We start from the raw sequence: 22,316 nt of genomic DNA, 5'->3' as shown, positions 1-22,316 counted from the left end.
CTGTTGCTCATGGGAAATTTTGTTAATTAACTACTGCAAAAAACCTGAATTATTGAATAAATAATGAAGTTGGATTGTTTGAGTCTTTGATTACAGCCTTTATCCAGACATATGAAGCAAGTCTCACAGCATTTGTTGACAAAAGACCTCTTCCAAGCCTGGATTTTAATCAGTATTGTCATAAAGTCAATAGGATTTTGCAGTGAGGTTTAATTACTTGTGGAGCAGAAACCAGAAGTTACAGTTTAGCTTTGTTCCCATACTAGCCTGAAATTTTATTTGTATAAACTGATATTTTGCAGTATATACATGCAAACATACAGTAGCAGTCAAAAGAAAACTAAGCTGGTTGAAATGGTTCGACTGAAACAAAACATCTCTCCATCGCATTGTTAATTTTTATCGTTAGCTTATGTGATGATCATTTTATTGCAGCTATGGTTTCCGTTAAATGACCGTCCCTTGGATTTATGTGAAAAACACACTGGTGTTGATTTCTTGGAGGGGAAAAGAGGTAGATCCCTAAAAATGTCACCATTTGGTTTTATTTCTGCAAACTGGCAGAAGCTTTTATATGATACGAATGAGGCAGAAGAAAAACAAAGACATTAGGCTTTCTTAAAGAAAGATTTAATAAGCATCCCCTAATGTTCATAAAGCTCCATAAATTCCAAGTAAAAAGCAACGTCTACTGGACCACTTCAAGCAAATTTCGAATGACTCTGCTGCTACACATGCAGGGCTAATAGGGAGGCTGGGCTTCAACTTCAAACACTGGCTTTATAGTAAAAGTTTGGCAGGGTGCACACACACACAGAACAAATTTCTCACATTTAACGTGCGATCCTCCCAACTAAAAGCTTAAACACACTTTGAAGTGCGTTCCACTCGTCCATTAATGGGAAACATTATTCAGGCAGTATTTGCAAGGAGCCCTTTTGCCAAAAGGCTTTACATTGGAAACTCAATCTGAAGAGCGCACAGCCTGTCTGATCGCACCGAAGCAGAGGATTCAAAACCGGCTTGCGAGGAGCTCCCTACCCTCACGCACAGACACATCCGTGACGCGCACACGCCAAACATTTGGTGTCGTGCTGCGCGGTGAAAGTGAAACACTGTAATTAATCAAGTTATTTACCCTTCTGCGTGCCTTCCAAAGCAGACCTAATGAAGAATCTTATGGTCGTAATGGGTGGAGGGAAGCAGTGTAATTTGATTGAGGTTTTATGCTGGTGCAGGGCCCAGTTCCCCATCTGTGATGGTCTGGAAGCAAAACACAGCCTGCTCTAATGCGAATGATTTCTTACTAGGTTTTAGTGCTAAGATGACTTTTTTATTGTATAGAATATGTAGAGTCAGCAGAGGACAAGCCTGAGACATGCTGTAGTCATTTGTAAGCCGATATCTGTTTTTTACTTTTAACTGCTCGTGTTTCCTTTCTTTTTTTTCAACTTGCAAGTTGTTTACTTGTGTACAGTGTAGCTTGATGCTCTTCTTCCCTCTTTAGCGTGTGATTGCCATCCAGTTGGAGCAGCAGGGAAGACGTGTAATCAGACAACAGGCCAGTGCCCCTGCAAGGACGGAGTGACGGGGATCACCTGCAACCGCTGTGCCAAGGGCTACCAGCAGAGCCGCTCTCCCATAGCTCCCTGTATCAGTAAGGGCTACTTCTACCACTTTAATTGATCAAAAATAGTGGGGGGGTTTTGCTATTTTAAATGTTGCTACAAGCACACCTTTAACCTGATCACCGCCTACACCTCGAAGTGGAGGTGATGACACCCAGGTTGAAGAAATTCTGCCTCAAGTGCCTCACAGAGAGGACCTGAAAAGAACAGAATGTGCCTTTTTATCCATGAATCCATTGCTCTCTGTCTCTCATCCCGTGTTATTTTTATCCCCTTGTTCCATCACTTTGGATAGATATTTGGCTGTTTAAGCCTGAGTCTGGATAAACAGACGATTACAGCTTGACTAATATGGCCTTGTTTGCCTTCGAGGCCGTTAACTCGCAGTAAATCCCCCGGAATGAATCCAAGGGATCGATGGCTGATATGTTTATTGGCTGTATCTACTCCTGGCAGATTCCAGGCCCTTGGCAGTAAACACCAACGCCTCACAAAAGCAAAGATGGGTCACTAGTAGCTGCTTTAGCTCGGGACATCGTAGGTGGCTGGTATGAACAGATAAGACAACAGCAACGTCCATGGTGGACGTATACGCGCTAATGATTGCCCCCTGTGTTAACAGGGTTGACATTTCTGATAAAGCCCACGTGTGGAAGTGGAGCAGTGGTGTTTGTACAGTAAGAATCAGAGTGTTTGGCCAGAATTCACAAAGATAATTTCAAAGCGCAAACCTGCTGGAACAGGATCTCTTTAATTTTGTTGGGGCAGTTACAAATGTGGTGTAAAAGCTGGAAGAGACTCGGCTGGTAGAGTAGAATGGATTTGGTTTCTTGTAACTTTTTGAGATAATGTCTTTTGGTTTTAATAGTATGATATTAAATTTTTGTGTATATCTAAATCGCTGCCAGCTCCGAGTTTAACGAGACCAGCGGCCTTGGCTCACTGTACCTACAACATACCAGAGTCAGGAGGGAGCAGGACATTAAGAGGAAAATCTTTTCAGTACATCTGTGTGTCAAAATCAGCTTCGTGTCCGACGGCACTGGGAAATTCCTTCACGTTCTCACAGATGGAATTATCGCTATTCAATACACAGAACAATATGGCGGCAGAGAAAATTGTCATTTCACTGTGCTCCTTACTTTGTCACAGAGATCCCAGCTGCATCTCCGACAGCGACTTACAGCAGCTACGAGGAGCCGACAGGTGAGTAACCAAACAGATGTTTTGTCGTTTTTAAAATAAAATTATTTTTTTTACTACATATTCTGTTTTCAAGCTGCTGTTGCCCTTTCATTTATATGAATTCAGCCATGTTAATGTATCATTGTGGGTGGGATTTTTTTTTAACTAAGCCAACTGTTCCTCCATGCGTGAAATCAGAAGTGCATTTTGAGCACACGCACATCTTTCCACACTCCTCAGCTAAACACACGTCGGCGTGGTCAGACTGATGCTGATGTAAACTCCAGATATTTTGCCAGTGCTCCCTGTGGCCTCGTTGCCCGTATTCCCAGCCTGCCCAGCAGCCTCCCTGGGGTTTCGGCCCTAATCTGATTACATGCTTCATTTGCACCAGTTTGTATTTCAATCAAGGCTGGCTGTACCAGCAGTGAAGCTCTGCCTGAACCTATTGTTCATGTGCTCTGACAAGAATCTCCATGTCAGGCTGCTGGCATTGGATCATGTGCCACGCTAGTATACCTTTAATGTGCAGCCCCTTTTGGGGAAGGTCTGTCCTATTTCAAATTATCCTTAAATATTCAACAACAGCTTAGATAAATTTCAGCATATTAATGAGTTTTCACCGTGATCCAGGTTTGTTTAAATAGGCTGAGTCACCTCTGATCATCGATCAGCGTCTGACGAGAGTGGCGCCACTGACTTCAGCGCGCTTTGTTGCGAGCCCCACTTCCTGCTATAGTGACTGCCGAGGCTGTGTGGAGTTTGGATTCCTGTCAGAGACTCCAAACAGACACCACCCTCCAAATTAGGAGCAGTGTGGTCCCCGGGGACCCCGCAGAAAGAACGTGGCACTGCTGCAGAGATACACAAAGGGGGCGTTTGTCCTCACAGCAGGAGATTGGACCTTAATGAGAGCCGTGGGTGTAATGGCCCACTGCAGCAATTGCGCTAAGGGGCTAATGGGCAACGTCAGCTATCAAAGAAAGGTATGATGAAGGCCCCCAAGGGCCTGCAGGAGATAAAGAGCCCCCCCACCGCCACCACTTCATTTACATGGAAATCAGGCACGCTCGATATGGACTCGTCAGATTCATTTACTTTGGGATTTCCTCTTTTCTTATTTTTCCCGCCAACCCAGAAACCAGCCAGGAATTCCAGCAGAAATGCTTTCTCTACATACATGAATTCAATCCTCATCCCACGTCCCAAACCGCTCTTTTTTCCTCTCCCTCTCTCTCTCCTTTTTTTTTGAGAGGGAGGAGAGGGGTGTTTTTTTCTTTCTCCATCATTACCCAGGCAACCTCATTCACACAGAGTATAATGGGGAAGAAAGGGGAAGACTGGACAGAGGGCTGGAAGAAATAATGAAGTTTGTCCATATTCAGGCAAGCTGAAAGGTTCCCCCTCTCTCTCAATTGCCCCCCTCCTTTCTCTTCAGACTGCCCAGCCCAGCTTTCCCACCCCCCCCAGAGAAAGGAGCACAAGGCTTATTGCTCTGTGAGAGGCAGAGTGGGAAGTGGGAGGGGGTGGCGGGGGTACACTTGGAGATGGTCTGCTTCCAATTTGTGTCAGTCAGTGGAAAGTGGAGGGAACAAATGATTTCAATTTTCAGTTTGGCCTCTGGTCCCACCACCACCTTCCTCATTACAAAAGGTACCTGGCGGGGTGACAGTGCACCAGAATGGCCATCGATAAAGCCCCGTGGCGCTCAAACCCACGTTCACATACAGTGGGGTAAAAGTGCAGGGGGGACGCTGCTGAGACATTAATCATAAGTCTGTGAGCTTCTCTGTCGCTGCTACTCTCTGGGGGGATTCAGAACATTTAGCCCCGGTCAGCCTTAGAGTATTCACATTCTCGCCTCATGTGGCTTAGAGTGTGCTAAGGGTCCCCACTAATGTCTGGTAGGTCTCCGGTTAATTCCCCCTCTGTGACCTTCTCTTGTGCACGAGTGACCTCAGCAGCCCTCAGAGCTGACATAAGGGATGCCAGGACAGTGACGAGGGAGCGGGCTGGAATGGAAAAACATGGGAGGCATATAGTAGGAGCGTGTTGACGGACACAGGAGGATCTGTGTAAGCTTTAATCTGTTTCACAGTGGCACTTTGAAAGCATCCTTAAGAACCCGGGGGCACAAGGAGCGTGACGTTAGGGACTAAATTTGAAGGTCATCCAGCTGAAGCCCTGTCTGACGAAGTTCACATACTGCGAATGTAAATTTAAAGCATTTTCTTAAACTTCTTCTCCTTCTCTGTATCTTTTCCTCAGATTGCGAATCTCACTGTAAAGCTTCCAAGGGCAAAATGAAGATCACGATGAAGAAATACTGTAAAAAAGACTACGGTGAGTGAGTCCAGCACACAGGAATATGTACCGCCAGATGTCACAAGGTCAAATGTCTCAATTAATCTGATCCGGAGCATAGCCAGTCCACACCATGTAGCTGGTCTTTGTGCTTTACTGCTGGGTTATTTTAAATAGCCTTAGGACACGTCCACTAATATAAAACCATCTCTGCTCTCTCTGATGCGAGTTTCCATGCACTCAAGCTAACATGTTTGACCCCTGGAAAAAAAAAAGGTTTATTAAAAAAAAGCACTCTCCTGAAAATTAAGCTTTTCAAGATGTGTGACCGCCAGCCAACATTCTGTCAAGTTGTAATTGCTCATTTGTTATGCTGATTCAGCTGATCTGATCGCATCATACAGGCATCACGCTGGCGACATATTTCTTTTTCTTATCCCTCATGAGTACAATAGAGACTCATTTGAAGGTGCGTATACATCAGAATTACCATTAGCATGGGTCACCGTGGGTGTTTAACCTTGATTAAGTCGCTTATTAAAGTTGTTTGTGCAGTTGCGTGGCTATAGCGATATAAAAATAGTTGGCCAGTCACCACACTCAGCCTGACTTCATACCAGATGTTTGTGTTAAACGAGTGTGTTTGCTAGGAAATAGAGGATGTTTTGAAAATGCAAATGCGAACAGGATTCATACTGGAACGCAAATGTGGATGGTCAGATGATGCTGCAACTGGCACACTGGTGCGAGTTACTGGTCTTGCAGGATTAGAACCAGTCATATAAAAAAAGTGTGAGGTATGAGAAAAGTATGGGACTAAATTAATATGTCAGCAAAAGTATGATATGTTAAAAACTTCATATTGTCACAAAAAAGTATTTAAAGTATTTAAAGTACGTATACAAACATTTGGAGCTATACAGTGGAGAAAATAATTAACGCATCCTTTGCTGAATATGCAAATTTGCTCACTTTCAAAGAAATGAACAGTTGCAAATTTTTATAGTAGTTTCATTTTGATGTAAAGAGACAGAATATCACCAATAAACCATAAAAAAACACACATTACTTAAAAGTTATACATTTATTTGCATTTCATTGATTGAAATAAGTATTTGATCCTCAAGCAAAACATCACTTAGTACTTGGCTGAGAAATCCTTGCTTGCGAGCACAGTCGTAACACATTTCTTGCAGTTATTCTCCAGGTCTGAACACATCTCGGGGGGGATTTTGGCCCACTGATCTTTATAGAAACTCTAAATCCTTTTGGTTTCTTTGCTGCTGCTTGGAAGCACACAAATTTTCTACATGATCGTATTATGCTTCTTCTTTATCCACTCCTTAGTTGATATGTTTTCTGTCACTATCATGCTTGAAGACCCATCCATGACCCAAGATTTTAGGATACATTTGCCCTCCAGTGCGGCAAAGTCATCCTGTACCCTAAGCAGAAAAATGGCCAAAAGCATAATGTTTCCACATCCGTGCTTGACTGTGAAGATGGTATTCTTTGGGTCATACTCACCATTTCACTCCCTATAAACACAGTGGGTCCAGTTGATGCCATAGAGCTCAATTTTGGTTTCATCTGACCATTTATATGTTTATTAGAAAACTTCAAGTGGACCTGTACATGTGCCTTAACGAGCAGAGGGACATTGTGGGCACTGCAAGATTTCAATCCATTATGTCATAGTCAGAGATGGACGCGTTACTGTAATCTGATTACTTTTTTCAAGTAACGAGTAATGTAAGGGATTACTATTGCAAAACGGTAATTAGATTACCGTTACTTTCACGTAGGAACGCTGCATTACTGCGTTACTAAAACCGTGATTTTTTGCGAGAACGTGTCATGACAGTGACGTAAGCGAGTGCGACGTTCGTGACAACAGCTGTCTGCAGATCATAATATATCGAGTGCGGGACAGAGTGTAGCATGCAGCGTTTAAAGCGTGGAAGTACTGACCTTATTTTGAGTTTGATTCCATAAAAAGTGACAAAAACATTAGTGTCCGTTGTGCGTGGGAAGAAAACTTCTTTTTACAGCGAAAAAAACCCTAAACTTCCAAGCAAGCACCGAGTGCGCTACGACTGTAATGTGAAATTCACAGAGAAACTCGCGGATTCTTCCACTGACCGCTGCGGCACACCTGCACCAGGGTAAACCTCCGCCTACCCCAGTCCTGCTTTACAGGTGAAAATAGAGCAACAGGACCGCTAGTCTTTGATTTTATTTATTTTCTGCTGTGTTTTACTTGCATCTATGTGAAAGAGTGAGTGTAAACACAAAAAAATATTTTAATTTATGTGCTGGAATGTGCAGAAAATAGGTTTAATTGTTAAACAAATTTCTTCTAGTCAGAGAATGTTGCATATAATTTAATTTTTGCTTGATGCATGAAGTTAAAAGATTAAAACTTATAAAACAAGTTTTAAAAAGAGACTTTTCCATTTGATTACATTTTGTATGATGAATTATGCAGAAAAAGTAGAATTGGGCTGAAAGATCTATCGCTTTATCACCTATTCAGGTTGTAAATCGTGTTTTAAAAAAGTAACTAAGTAATTAATTACTTTTGAAAATAAGTAATCAGTAAAGTAACGGGATTACTTTTTGGGGGAAGTAATCAGTAATTAGTAACTGATTACTTTTTTCAAGTAACTTGACCAACACTGGTCATAGTGTACTTTTGGCCTATTAGCATTTTTCAGAGTAAACATTTAGTCAATAATGTGAAATTTACTTTGATCTGGCCTTTTTTTGGAGCACCTCTATTGCTTTTTGCCAAAATAACTGTTTCTTTTTTCACAGCCCTCCACAAGCTGTTCCTTTTGACTAAATTAGACAGAAGTCTCACTTTATGTGAGCACACACAAAGCCTAACAGGAGAAAGCTGGGGCTTACAAAGAAACTTCATATCGCCATCACGGTTGTCTCTTGCTGGGGTTTTAGGTTTTGTGGAGCCAGCTAATGTGAAGAAAGTCTGGCTTGAGTTGAGTTTGGCTTGCAATAGATTACTTTGGCCGAGAACTGGGAATTTAATAATTCAATCAATCATTATAGTTAAAGGAAGATTGTTATTTCCATGTGCTGTAATTTGGATTTGGCAGTGGATCTGTTACCATTTTTGACACAAATACTTTGAAAGCAGGAGGAGGGAAGCAGTAAGACAAAACAGGAATCAACAGACATGATACTGATTAGGTCAGTCACAGCACAAAAGGTGGGGCTGGTGTTCAGGTGGGTTGCAAAGTGGCATGCAAATGCACAGTGATTATGCACAGGCTACAGCAGCTTAAATAGATATCCTACATGGAATTTGCTGATGCTAGCTGATCGTCTGGGATATTGACTAAGCTTCACTTTGTGACTTGCCTGAATTTAATTTGATTACTTCATACACATTCTAATTTCAGATTATTTTTTTTTGCATATTAACTTTTTTTCTTCCTAATAGCCAGCTAAGCTAACTAGCTTTTGGCTCCAGCTAAAAATTTACAGTCCAGATGTGAGTCTGATATTGTTCTTGACATCCAAAAAGGGTGATCTCATCAGTTTGGTGACTAAAAGGCTGAAACACAACTTGAGGTTAGTTATTATATCTCACAGAAAGTAATGCTTAGATGTGAAGATTAGGAACTGTTTAGGATGCATTGCTTTCTCACTATTTTGTACTGGGTAAAAGCCATATATATACAACCAGTTGTAAAAGAATCACAGTATGGATGTCTGAACTATGTTAAAATGATGGCAGCTTTGCACCCCTGCAGCAGAGCTTGTAAAAGACAAAGAGATTGCACAAATATGCACACTCATGTATGCTTTGCCCAGGCTGGTTATTCTGAAGCTTTTTGCAAAACCTACTGCAATTTCAGAGCAAATCACAAACTATAAGGGAGGCCAAAATACACAGAAATCAAATTATGCCGTCAGTGAATGTGCAGGACACGAAGCGGCTGCAACAGACCGTTAATACGGCAGTGCCAGGTGTATATAAATATCACTATCGCTGTGTTAAAACTGGCTGCAGGATATTTGATGTTTTGATGATTAATGATGCAGGTCCATTATGAAACAGAAAACACAACCACACAGTGGTAGGGGGCTAAAATAGACAAAATAACATATGCAGTTATTTAATTTCACTCTCTCTCTCCATTCATCTACATGGTAAATGATTCAATGCAGATTTTCAGCAACGCTAATCAGTCACACTGTTATCCATTATCTGTTATCACTGGACCCACATTTGTTAACAACAGAGACAGATACACAAAAAGTTTCAGCACATTATCCGGAAAACTAACTTCAACTAAATAACTAAATAACTTCACGTCAATTCATGCAAAAACTAGTTGCTGCAAAAAGTTTGCAAAAGGTTTCTGAGAGCCGTTCATCTCCAGTTACTTCTCTATCAGAGCTGACTAATGTGTCTTTCAATCAAAATCATCGGTGAAATGTCATCAGTTACACTTTAAACAGCATCCAACTGTAAATTGCCCAACTGTATTTGACCCCCCGCCCCCGCCCTGTACAGTTGGGAAGACAGTAATTCAGTCCGTTTGTGACATTTTGCTACTGAGCCAAATGTAGCTATTATTCATATTTCCCTTGACTTAAGTCTTAGTTACTGGAGCTGAGACAGGCCGTGCAGCTATAAATCTGCAACGCTCATTAAGAAAAAAAAAGAAAAAAGCGGGCGGTTCCTTTAATTGTCTCTGAAGTTTCTCCTAAAAACTCTGGAAGCAGATGATTCTGCCGGCGCGGCGCTGGGGCATTATGGCAGACATCATTGCTTAGCATGCATTTCCTTTGCCGTGGTCTAATTCATTTCTCAGGCCTGTCGCCTCGCTTTTGTGGGGTTTTTGAGTCTCTTTTCTGTTCTTCGGAGAGGGGGGGGCACCCCCATGTGTGAGTGGCGATGCAGGCCCCCCGGGGGTCACGGGAAGGGGCCCTCTGTTTAAACACAGTTGTGCACTCCGCCGGCACAGAGCATTCCTCGGGGCGCAAACAGGTGGTAAATTAAGCAGACGGTGACGGATTGCCACCCCGGAGAAAAAGAAATATGTTTTGTTTATTCAATTTTTGTTTTTCATCATTGCCGTAGCTACGGAGACGGAGGACACAAAGGGATTATATTCTCGCCTGACACCCTCCTCTGCACACACATACCCTCCCTTCTCCCTGCCACAGGGAGGACAATGAATCAAAGGGCCGCGTGTTTACCGACGCTCCGGGATGGTGCTCAAAGGCAGGGCCTCCCAGCCTAGCTGGCCACCTCTCTTCGCTCACCCGAGGGTAACAGGTCCCTGATCATTCACTCAGCTGATAACCAGAGGGGACAGGGGCCTCTGCACGGTAATTAAGCGAGCTCTAATTTCATTAGCCCTCGCCTGTTGGTGGCACGCAGTGTCAAGTCGCAGCACACCCAAAGAAGATAAACCCAGTGGGAAGTTTGGCTGCGAGAGGGAGACTCGGTTGGCAGCCATTGTGCGAGTTGCAGGATCATCTCACACTTCCTCTCACAGTCTGCCTCACCAAACAGTGTGCGCTATTTTGTAATAGATTGCTTGACCCCGTGCTCCCGTTCCCTCTGTGCTGTCTATTTAGCTCAAACCAAGTGGCAGAAGGTGTGTGTGGATTTGTGTGTGTTTGAATACGTCGCAAAGACTGAAAACATACTTGAGAGAGAAAGAGAGAGAGGCAGACACTGACAGAGAGACTGCGCCTGACAGAGTCTCCTCCAATGAGTCGAGCACAGCAGCTCTGGGGAGGAGAGCGCTATCTCCGCTGGATTCTCACGCTGAGAAGTTGGATGGGGCTCTGGGAGCAGAACCCGGACAGCTCATGAGGTCGGAAACACATCCCGATTCTGCTGGAACTTTTTCTGTGGCTGCGAAGACAAATAGTGGCCCCTCCTTTCCTCCCCCTCCTCCTCCTCACACACCCTTTATGTGTCTGGATGAAGGAGAGGGCTGCGATGAATGGCGGGGCTGTGAGAGCTCCCTCTACTCAGCCCAACAAACCTTCTTTCTTCTGAAATTGTGTGCAATTTGCTCACACCATGCATCGACACACATACTTAAACACCCCACTCCTTCAGTTCTCTGCATTCTTGGCAGCGATATAAGACGGGCGATGAACGCGGAAAGTGATCGTGTTAAGCCAGAAAGGCGACTATAAGGCCAACCTGCTTTAAAAATAGAGAAAGGAAACCCTATTTTGTTATTATTATAAAACTACAGAGGTAAAGCATTAGCTGACACAGCGTTAAATTGGGTATACATATGAGCATTATATGTAATCTAATGAAGTCTTGTCCAGATTAGATCGTATTTAGGTGCTAAAAAGCATCCTTACTGGCACGGGAGATGCTTGCACGGACATTGACCAAGAGGACAAGTGTACAAACTTTCCATACATCTCAGTAACACTCTATAGTTAGTAATTTCTAAATCCAAGCTCCATCGATGTGATCGCAATTTAGGTTTTATAATACAATTGATATATGAAAAGCAGAATATAATTGCTTGATGAACCATTTGACCCATGGGCCTCTCTTCAAGAATCTGGAGCTTAGATGATATACTATGTATACCAAGCTAACCTTAACCCTCCCAGGAAGAGCCCTTCACTTGAAGAACATATTAGCTCCGGCACCTTTGCTGTTTGGCCCTTGCTGCTATCTTAGTGATGCAGTAATTAGCTGCTTGGTTGGATGGAGAATCTACACAAGAAAGCTTCAGCGAGTGGAGCTCGAGTCACATCCTGGTATGAACATATCACTCGCAGGTGGTGCACCAATAGTTACCAGGTTCGGCCTGATTTAGCCTGAGGACGTCCGTGTTTAGATGTTCAGATCTAACACCTGAAAGACCAATTGAAAAGCATTTGTTTCAGAAGTTATATTAGTAGCAGATGTGGTGTTTTTCTATAAAACGTCTTTTTTGGCCAGTTATGTTTTGAAAAAAAAGAAGTAGAGAACCCTATATCCTATTTCTTCTCTCTTTAACCCAGCCTGGCCACCTAAAAGTAAAATGCCTCTGTGCCCTTTATGCCGATGCGTGCTTTCAGATGTTCTACATCAGAAAGCGTAGTGCAAAGGGAGTCAGGGAGTGCTGTGGAAACTGTTGCTGTAATAGGGAGTGTGCTCAGGGGCACGAAAAGGAAAGGTCCTATAGGTCAGAGATGAAGGGAGGGGCCTGTGATATGTTGCAGATTTCTGGGTAATGTTCAAACAAACGTTTTTATCCACCCTTTCATGCAATTACATATAAACGCTGTTGAAATAGAAGGTGCTTGTCAATCATTCCCACTATTTTTCCACTTCACCAACTCATCTCAAGGCAGATGTGGTCTTTTAAAATAATTTTGATGGACTCTATTTGCTATAGTGTATACTTATAGAATTCGATTTTATATATAATTATAATGATATTATACAAGTTGACACTGTTGCAGTATGTTTTTCTGTCACTGGTATACAGGGTTGTTTCCAGGACTTTTAAAATGGGGAGTACTGAGAATGCGCCAGAGGGGCCACAGGAAATCAGACTATTTAGTCAGAAATATTTAATGTACTTCAACATGGAAAACTTGTATACAAGTCACAATTTTCAAGTTATGCAGCCGTGCATCCTATTGCATATTTGTTATCAGGAAAGCAGACCTGCTTAACAATTTGAAAATAGCCTTGTTGATGGATACTTGATTTGAAAAGTGGAAAAGAAGTATAAGTTACAATCCTTTTTAAGTGCCTCAATAGTTCACTGTATACTAGTATATTGAAATATACTTAAAGTACCTTAAATGTACTCTTGTAACATGACACTTTTTACAATCTTCTTCAGGATATTATTGGGCTGCAATTATTCATTTACTGATGCGTATACATCTTTAATGTTTAATTGGTATTGGGGATTATATGTTCAGTTAAATGGTCCACCCCATACCTCCATTGTAGACACACCCCTGCTTATTTGCATTGAATTTGGCAAAGAATTTGACATTTAGCTGTAATTTTAGCCAGATATTTAGATTTTAACCAGGAGTACAAGGGGTGCTGATATCCATACTATATTACTATATTACTATATGACTTGAATCACTTTTTCTTGTGGGTGACTTAACCTGTGCTTTTCTCTTAAACCAGCTGTTCAAGTGCACGTTCTTAAGGGTGACAAGGCGGGCGAGTGGTGGAAGTTCACCGTCAACATCATTTCTATCTACAAGCAAGGTGAGCACCGCATCCGTCGTGGAGACCAGCTGCTGTGGGTGCGCGCCAAGGATGTGGCCTGCAAATGTCCCAAGATCAAGCCCGGAAGGAAGTACCTGCTCCTGGGTACAGACGACGACTCCCCTGGGCAGAGCGGCGTAGTTGCCGACAAGGGAAGCCTCCTCATCCCTTGGAAGGACCTGTGGGGCCGCAGGCTGAGGAAGTTCCAACAGCGCGACAAGAGGGGGAAGTGCTAAAAGTATCTGTGGAGGAGAGAAAAAAAGAGTCAGAGGCAGAATTAGGCCTCTGATGGGATGAAATCAAGGAAGAGGGATAAGTGTGGATGAAAAAAAACTGGAAGAATTAAAAATAGAGAGACACAGGTAAAACGTAGGAGAAATGTGGAAATGACTGAGTGCTGCTGCTCTGAGCTGGAGCGAAGAGTTTAGTGTTTTCTTCTTTAGGAACAGTTGTGAAGGAGCTCATTCAACAGTCTGTCTTTCAGCGGTTGTTTTGTTGTATTATTGCAGAGTTTGCACCTAATGTTACAGATATGTCTCACCCTGATCATTTTACCCACAACGCATTTTTATTAAAGCCCCTTGCTCGGTTTTTAAAGAGTGACACATCTTCTCTGTCACCCTGTTTGTGTCTTCAGAGGATCTTTTCCCACCGTGCTGTGAAAATCATTGTCTAGTTCAATGAAGACTTATAGCACGGCCGTAGTTTCTCTCCACAACCTGCCAAACTTTAGCAAAAAATTTTCAGATGCAACTGAAAAAATGGTAATTGTTGTCTTATAGTGCCATTCTTGCTCATAGGCGAGTGTTACCTCAGTAAAACAAGAAAAAAATGCCATTTTTCTGTACAATGATCTCACTACAAGCAAGCCTTTGCTCAGCGCTTATTGATATATCAACAGTATGTTGATATATCAACAGTATGTTGTGGTTGTGACCTCTGCAATGTAAAGTAACCATATGTGGATACATAGACATTATTTTTAGTAGACGATGCCGTAGCATCAAGTAGGTGTAGAGTAGATTTGTCAACCATGCACTTATTTTTACTAGTCAGACGTTTAAGAACATATAAAATATGTTCCAACATTTTTAGAGTGCTGTCCAAAAAAGGGAAAAAAACAAGCCTTTACCATTTAATAGAATGTATAGGTAGTAGAAACCCCGCTTGCCTCACTCGTGACTCCATAGGCTGATGTTTCTGGTGGACTGTAACAACCCTGTATAAATCACAACTACAGTGGAGTCAGAATGTAGTTTTTTTTTCTTTAATAAAGGACTAATTGTAAGTTGGACTTCCCAAGCATTTCCCAGTGGGAGAACTGATGAAGTGAACTATTTCACCTCATTAAAAAAAAGGGAGAGAGAGAGAATATCGACCTATCAAGCAAACCTCATACCACTGACAAACTGCATGCTCACTATTTACTGTAGCTGACTGGCTAATGATGATTGTGAATTATGTACACATTTACTTTGTACACAATATTCAATGTTGTGGGAAAATAACCTGTGGAGTGATAAAAAAAATATCACAGATGTTTATTTAGCACACTGTGTAAAATATTCTTCACCTCAAAACGACTTTCTGAGGACTGAATTTCATCATTAAGACTTGGTACTGGACAAAAAGGCATGACCGATTGTCTACATGTTATATAGCTGTATAGTATTACTTTTTTTGTTGTTGTTAAAACATTAACTAGATCTATCTCCATGTGAAATTAACCAGAGTTTTTTTTTTTAAATACTAGAGGCTTAATAAAAGAAAAAGACAAACAAATGAATGTCAGACAAATTTCTCATGTTGAAACGAGTATGTGCACCCAGGGGATCACACATACTCTCTCTCACACACAAACACACACACACACTGAGAGAAACTTGGACTGAATTTACACACACACGCACACAGCAACACCCAAATACACACATGTACACTTTGACGTAAATACACGGGTACACCTCAGTACTCTGTGCATCATACTGTATGTATTTGTTGATTACAAAGTTTTTACAAAGTCTTCGCTCACTCAGCTGTACCGACATTTTTCAACCTGCAGGCATCTGCAGAAAGGTACGCCCTGCCAGACTTTTGTTCTCCATGAATATTATATCAGAATAATTATCTGCTCATGTTAATACATTGGCTTGTAAATGTTGTTTAGCAGTGTCCATTGCAAATGGTTGTGTAATGTCTTGTAATACTAATATATTATGTTTATCGAAAATGAATATATTTAATGACACATGACAAAAAAAAAATGTGGCTTTTGTGGTGTTTTGCTGTCGATCTTTTATTTTTTACTTTTACATTGGATTTTAGACGGCTGTAATGAAAAGTATTGATGCGTGTTTGGCTATTGAACGGCTTAGCAGACCTGAAATTTAATTTGAAATAAAGCTGTGCAAAAAAACAAAACAAAAAGAAAGAAAGAAAAAAAGCCAAATGAGGATCTCTTGCTGAAATTGCACGTTTAGCTCCTACTTCCTCTTATGATCAAAAAGCTTCTTTTGCTATCACGACACAACGTGCACAGTTCCTTCTGGCATTTAATCGAACTATTTGCTTCAAGTTTCAGCTGCAACTGGAAACCACTTTGTAATATGAATTTTGGATTGCAAGATATAAGAAGCAAAGATCAAACACAATAAAATGTTCTGAAAGTCCTGCCAAATATAAAATTGTAGATTTTTCCATTCTGGTAACACTCTAGATTACAGCCCCCCAAAAGTATAATTTGGGTGTGAGAGATCATGCAAATACTTATTTGGTAGTTACAGGAAAGGAGTTCAGGAGGTTTCAGAATAAGTGGATTTGACACACAGTAAAGTGGTAAACACAGATTTGCCTTTAATGCAGCAGGTAGTTAAAAAAGGGTTACACTTTAAATAATGACAAAATACTGATGTAGACACAGCAGCTGTCAGATCCAATACCAGATGCTCGCATCAATGTTGAGTTTAAAGCTTTTAGATCCTGACATATCGTTGCAATAAAAAAAGCTGTACATTTATTCAGATTTATTGCACAATATACAGAACAAAGAGGATAAACAGCAATCAGTTTAACAAATTACACTCATGTGTAAAAGTCTCGACTCACCCCTTTATTCTTTATACTTTGCTTCCAAGGAGCCTGACTTACTTGTAATTTTTTAAAGTGGTCCTGACCACTAATTCAAGGGATGAACCAGTGTCGGGTCTGCTGTGCTTTCATGAATGTGTGGAGATGTTTCCAAACAAAAAAAAACAAAGAAAAACCCATTTCCCATTTTCCTAGCAAAATATAGAGAAATGAAGGGGTGGCTCAAGACTTTTGCACAGTATTGTATATTTCCGTTTGCATAAGGAACTGTGTATAAGATGCATGTAGGTGTTTCTTTTTGGTGCCATTACACTTACACTGTAGGGACAAAAGTATTAGGCTACATATCTTAACCTTATCATTTATATGTTTTCAGTCCTATGTCCCCAGGTGTATAAAATTAAGCTCCTCTGCTTAAGTCATATTACTGCAAAGCATAAACAGTACAAAACATGGATGTAGCTTCTGGGTCAGATAAATGAAACCGGCGTGCAAGTGCCTCAAACCAGGCTACCAGATGGCAATAGCTGTGGTTGCAAAAAGTCTTTCAGTCCTATATAGCAGTTTTCTGTTTGGTCATACCATGTTTAAAAATGCAGGATTATGTGTGGTATCAAACTGAACGGTTAATGAGCTGGTAATCACAAATAATTAGCAGTTTCATAACCAGACTCACACATCCGGGGTTTTGTTACAGCCATGATGGAGGAAACTCTCATGTCGAGGGTTCAAAATGCAACTTAACAAAAGCAGTGGGTGATGTCATAGCAGCTACGTGCATCTTTTATACTGTCTCTGTTGCAAAGCATTTAGGACCCATAGCAACTCAGCCACAAAGTGTCGGACCGTGTAACATTACAGAAGCATTTAGTGAACATCAGTACAAAAATGGTGTGCCAAGAGCTTCATGCATGGGTTTCCATGGCTGAGCAGCTCATGTAGGTGTAAAGTGTAGGTGGCAGTACTTTTGTCCATATTTTGGAGATTATGTATCGGAATTTCAGGAGCAGGACCATGCCTCCAAACACGCTCCTTCCGGCTGTCATCTATATAAGTTCCCCGAGTTCTGCAAGCTGATCATTCTCGTTTACGTGCCCCAACCTCCCTGCCTCCTTCTTCTCCATTCTTCAACTTCTTCACTTCTATTTAGTACATGGGGATCTGCCAGGCCCGGGAGCCATCGCCAGTCCCCTTCGAGGCCTTCCCCAAACCGCAGCTCAATTCATGTCAAAGCATTCACTTTTACCTACTAAAACGCTGTCAAACTTAAAATGAGGACGTGGGCCCAGCTAGTGAAGTGTACAAATTACTATCATATTTTCTCTGCTACAAAGCAACTGAGTGGAGCCAAGGAGCATTTCTATGCTGTACAGAAAAGTAAGCACTTACAAAATATAGTGTCTCGTTTTTGTTGAAGTATATTCCTGTTGTCAAAGATTACATTACATTTACATAATTAAAGTATCTGAAAAACGATCGCGTTGCTACGTTGTTTTAAATCTACAGGATTTGGTTCGTTTTTCTGAAGACGTGACTTCTTTAAACTGAGGTGTCGGTGTGACCGAAAAATGTGAAGCCAATAGTAAAGCATTAACAGCAAATAAATGAAAACATTGGCCGCTGCCAAAGAACTTGAACCGTGTCCTGCAGCGCAGATCATTTGTGTTGGATCCTGTGCCTCGATAGACTTCACAGACAATAACGACTGGCTGTAAGATTCTGCAGGCAAATTACTAAAAAAGGGTGATATCACCAACGTGTCTAATCCAAACCACAGATGTTATTGTTGTAGCTGGGAGGTTTTGGATTCAGTGGAAACCCTTAACTTATTCCTACGGGAGTTTTTTTTACACAAAAGCACACTATTCTGAACCTGGTCCAAATGAGAGTCCATCTGTCTTGGCTCATGGAGGGGTATTGATATACTGTTCCTCCAATGCCCAGTGCAAAACACTCCGAAGGGGCCAACCAATTATACAACAAGTGCTGAAAGCTTAAGCTGTGTTCTCCATTAATATAAGGCCACCAGGATCACTAGAAACAGAATCACTCCAATGGCAAAAAGAGGAGAGAAAGCAAGATATGAGGAGCTCAGTGGATAAATGCATCGTCAAAGTCTCTTAGGTTTTGCTGTTAAAGGTATGCTTCAAGCTCCCTGACTGCTCTGTTAGCAAGGTCATAAAGGCCTGCAAAACACCAACAATCTCACTTCAGCTTACGGAGTCCGAGCGTTGCACAAGAGAGAGACCGCTGGACTGTAGTTTTTCTCATGATTTGGGCGGGATGGGAGAGCTGAAAAGAGATCTGGGCGTGTGTGAACTTCCCTCTCAGTATGCACAAAGATGAGGCTGGAACAACAAAGACACAGACACAATATGACGATAGTTTTGTGCGTGGAAGTTACCCAAAGTCGACCTAACGGCGGGGTCAGGTTTTTCACAGCAGCAGCGACTTGGAACTTTCCACACAGATGAATCCCTCAGCCATTGTCCTCCTCGGAAAACAAAGCCAAGCAGGGTGTTTCTGATAGCGCGACAGGCTTAGGTTGGAGCTTTGGTGGCAGGGTGGCCCGCTGGCCTTCGGTTATGTGCTGTGCAGGAAATGGAAACAGCAAGTGGCTAAAAAGTCCCATGACGAGCAGTATATCCTATATGTCTGCTGATGACAACAGGATGGAAAAGACCCTGATTTCTTTATCAGACCGAGCCCATAAAAACAACCAGACGGTTTGAATTTATTGCCTTTTCCGTATTGTTCCTTGCCCCCTTGTATTTCCCGAAAGGTTACCAGCTGCCATTATGAGACCACTGTGGCTGTCTGCAATGTTGAAACAACATCACATCAGGGGCTATGTAACTTCCACGTATTTTAAAAGTCTACGGAGACACAGTGTGCGCCAAGGTCCTTAAACCCAAGTGGCCTCAAAGTAGTCCAACACTTTGGGAAAAAAATAGTAAAAAGGAAAGGTCCTGCAAACTGGTTGTGCAAGAGCCCACACTATGAGGTTTGTATGAGCTTTTTCAGCACGAGTTTGGAATAAATCCACACACTGAGAAATCGATGAAACACCCAAAAGGTCTTAAAAATTCATTCTGATAAAATGACCACAATATTGGAGCAGGAAGCACCTTGTTCCCATGCATAGACCCTCACCAACAGGTCTATCTCAGCATTCAATAGAAAACGAACAAACTCATCTAATAACAACCTTATTACAATGTAATTACAATTATTTCCAAGTGATCCTTCAGCTTCATTGTTAATATTTTGTTTTTACTTTTTTTGTTCTTTTTAAATGTACTTTAAGAAGTTTGTAGCAAAAACAAGCACAGGCGCTGTGAAAGGTTAAGTGAAAAAGTAGGTGTAAAAATGTTTTTGATCACACGTTTATTTTGTTTCCCCCTCCCAGAATTTCAATAACATAGTCATTAAAATTGCAGATGTATTCAAGTTGTTATGTATTTAAACTGTTACAGTAATGCACAAAACAAAGTCATAATAAAACAGATCAACTATATTCCCAAAGTATCCCTCAGCAAAATGTCCTTCCCATTCTGAAAACCTATTCTCATTTTAATTAGCTTTATATAGCATAATTATCAATTTAACTTTAAGATCAATCTATGGACCTTGAAGGAGAGGTCAGAGGTCAAATGTGACATGATATTTCAATTCTTTATGTGGTGCTTTCTAAATCTTGACAATACACAGCACAGAGAATCATAGTTATCAGGCTTTTAGTCAAGTTTTCACCAATAGATCATTAAGTTGATGTGGAAGACCTGGAAGCCAAATTAGAATGGATTATTAACATGAAGTCTATCACATTTATAGACAGAATGACCCACATGCATTCAAACGCATGCAAACCAAAAGCATAACGATACTTTAAAGATGCTTTATTACACATCACAGGGCAACCTTAATGAGCTTTGTTTTGCATCATCTCACAACTCCACATAGCTCCAAATATTTAAATCCATCAATTCTAATCAGTATTCAGAGACAACCTCTGCGCCTCCAGGAAAGTCACTAGTAGTAGTTCAAGAAGGGCTCCGTGAGTAGCACCACATTTAATTTTAGTCAGAGAGGCTCCATCATTTTTATCAATTCGGGAAAGATCTTTCCTGATTTTATGCATGAGATTTCTGCAGGCTCACTGAGATGGGAAACTATATGTAATCACAGTCTTTTGTTTTTCTGAAACCCACTTGGCCTCCTGCTCCTTCTTCTTAACCCTCTGTAAAACCGGAGCTGCACCGCAGATGCTGTTTTGTTTGCTCCTAAGCACCCGACTAAACAGAGAACAAAACAACACTGTGTTTTCTCAGCTGACTAAATGCATTTCCAACCTCTGTTTACTTTGCTTCTCATAAGGACGGGAGGAATAACGAAAAAAAAAAAAAAAGCAGAGCAAATTTCAACTCGCAATTATGCAAATGTGCGTGAAGATTGACAGAACATGACAACTCGGGAATTTGGATTGACAGTTTATCTTCAGGCAGGTGGTGTCTGGTATTTTTCAATTCATTTCGCTTTTATTTACATGGCACCAGCTGACAACAGCAGTCATCTAGAGGTGTTTTATATTGTTAGATAAAGACAAAATTAGGTTCTCTAATAGCTCCTCTCCTTTGTTTCTTTTAGTGGCGTTTTTCATCCATCGATGGCCGCTCTTTTGATTCCCAGCGGTCAGGGTTCAGCAAAATGGATAATTAAGGGACAAACAATGATGCACCTTTGGAGACGGAAGGAAACTCTATATCGGCCCGCTGTGTGATCAGCGTGGTACGTATGCGAACACACGTGCACAGACACACAATGCTTTACACCCCCTGCTTTTGACACCAACACCTTTAAAGCCCTCCCTACCCCGCCATTCACACATTCACTCTTTCCCAAAACTGCCTCTCCTTTTCTGCCTTTTCTTCCTATGCACATAGTTCAAAAGCTGTATTTCTGGCTTACTAGATTGGAGCACAAAGGCTCTTCTTATACATCCCGGAGAAGCCCCACTAGAGAGGCCTCGATCCCATCCCGGATAGGAGAGTGCGTACAGAAAGAGTTAGCTCTCCTTTTCCCCTCATTAACATTCCCATACAAGATTAAGCCACTTGGCTTTTGGATGGTGTGTGCTATATTTTTCACCCATGCAACCCCTCCCCCCTCCCCACCCTCTCTGCATTCTCGTGATTCAACTTAAATGATCGGTAAGACAATCAGCTCATAAACTAGCCCTGCTTAATGTCTATTCATGCACGCTGCCGGGTCCAGGGGATGCCAGAGTGGATAGATCTCTGTGGAGTTGGTGCCATGAGGAGAGCCCTTCAGTTGCCTTGTAGTGGCACCCCATCCAAAAGGGACACCAGACACAGTTTACCAGAAACTACAAGCAGTTTATACATTTTTGTAGTTTCAAATTAAATGCCAAAGTAGAAACTTTTTTTGGCTTTTTTCTGAGATAACGGAGCAATTTATTCCTACTTAATTTCAACGTATTAGTTAAAAAATGAGTTTTCGTTTAGTTTAGTGACTGAATCTGCCAGTTCTGTGAGTCTTGCTGTCTACTGTCTACTCATGAAGCTGAATAAAGATGCAGATGATGTAGTTAATGCTCAGCTTGCACAGTTTAGTCACAAATTCAATCAGTTATGCTACCGAGGCTACTGGCGTGTTACAGATATATTGCATCAATGTATAGAATCTGGAAAAAAACTGACTTGGCTCGATCCCCTTTTCCTCTCTCCCTTCCCTTCTCATCTGAATACACTCATATCTAAAAGTGCTGGCTCGGACCAAAAATACTCATTGACTAAACAAAGTGCAGAGTGACTTCAGGGTCTGGGATCTTCAAATAAACCCTGCCTGGG

General features: G+C 41.6%; 1 protein-coding gene across 2 annotated transcripts in view; it reads left to right on the top strand.

Annotated features, from left to right (window-relative positions):
- Nucleotides 1-15,945, top strand: part of ntn1b (netrin 1b) — a 48,848-nt gene extending 32,903 nt beyond the window's left edge. For both annotated transcript variants that reach the window (XM_031748332.2, XM_039610721.1), the window contains exons 4-7: nt 1,508-1,657; nt 2,781-2,834; nt 5,082-5,156; nt 13,276-15,945. In XM_031748332.2, coding sequence (XP_031604192.1) covers nt 1,508-1,657; nt 2,781-2,834; nt 5,082-5,156; nt 13,276-13,595 — 599 coding nt within the window. In that variant the 3' untranslated portion in view covers nt 13,596-15,945. The remainder of the gene's footprint in view (nt 1-1,507; nt 1,658-2,780; nt 2,835-5,081; nt 5,157-13,275) is intronic.
- Nucleotides 15,946-22,316: the final 6,371 nt, after the last annotated feature.

This window comes from Oreochromis aureus, linkage group 4 (assembly GCF_013358895.1).
Source record: "Oreochromis aureus strain Israel breed Guangdong linkage group 4, ZZ_aureus, whole genome shotgun sequence".
NCBI classification, from domain to species: Eukaryota; Metazoa; Chordata; class Actinopteri; order Cichliformes; family Cichlidae; genus Oreochromis; species Oreochromis aureus.
This window is presented reverse-complemented; position numbering and strand designations above follow the sequence as displayed.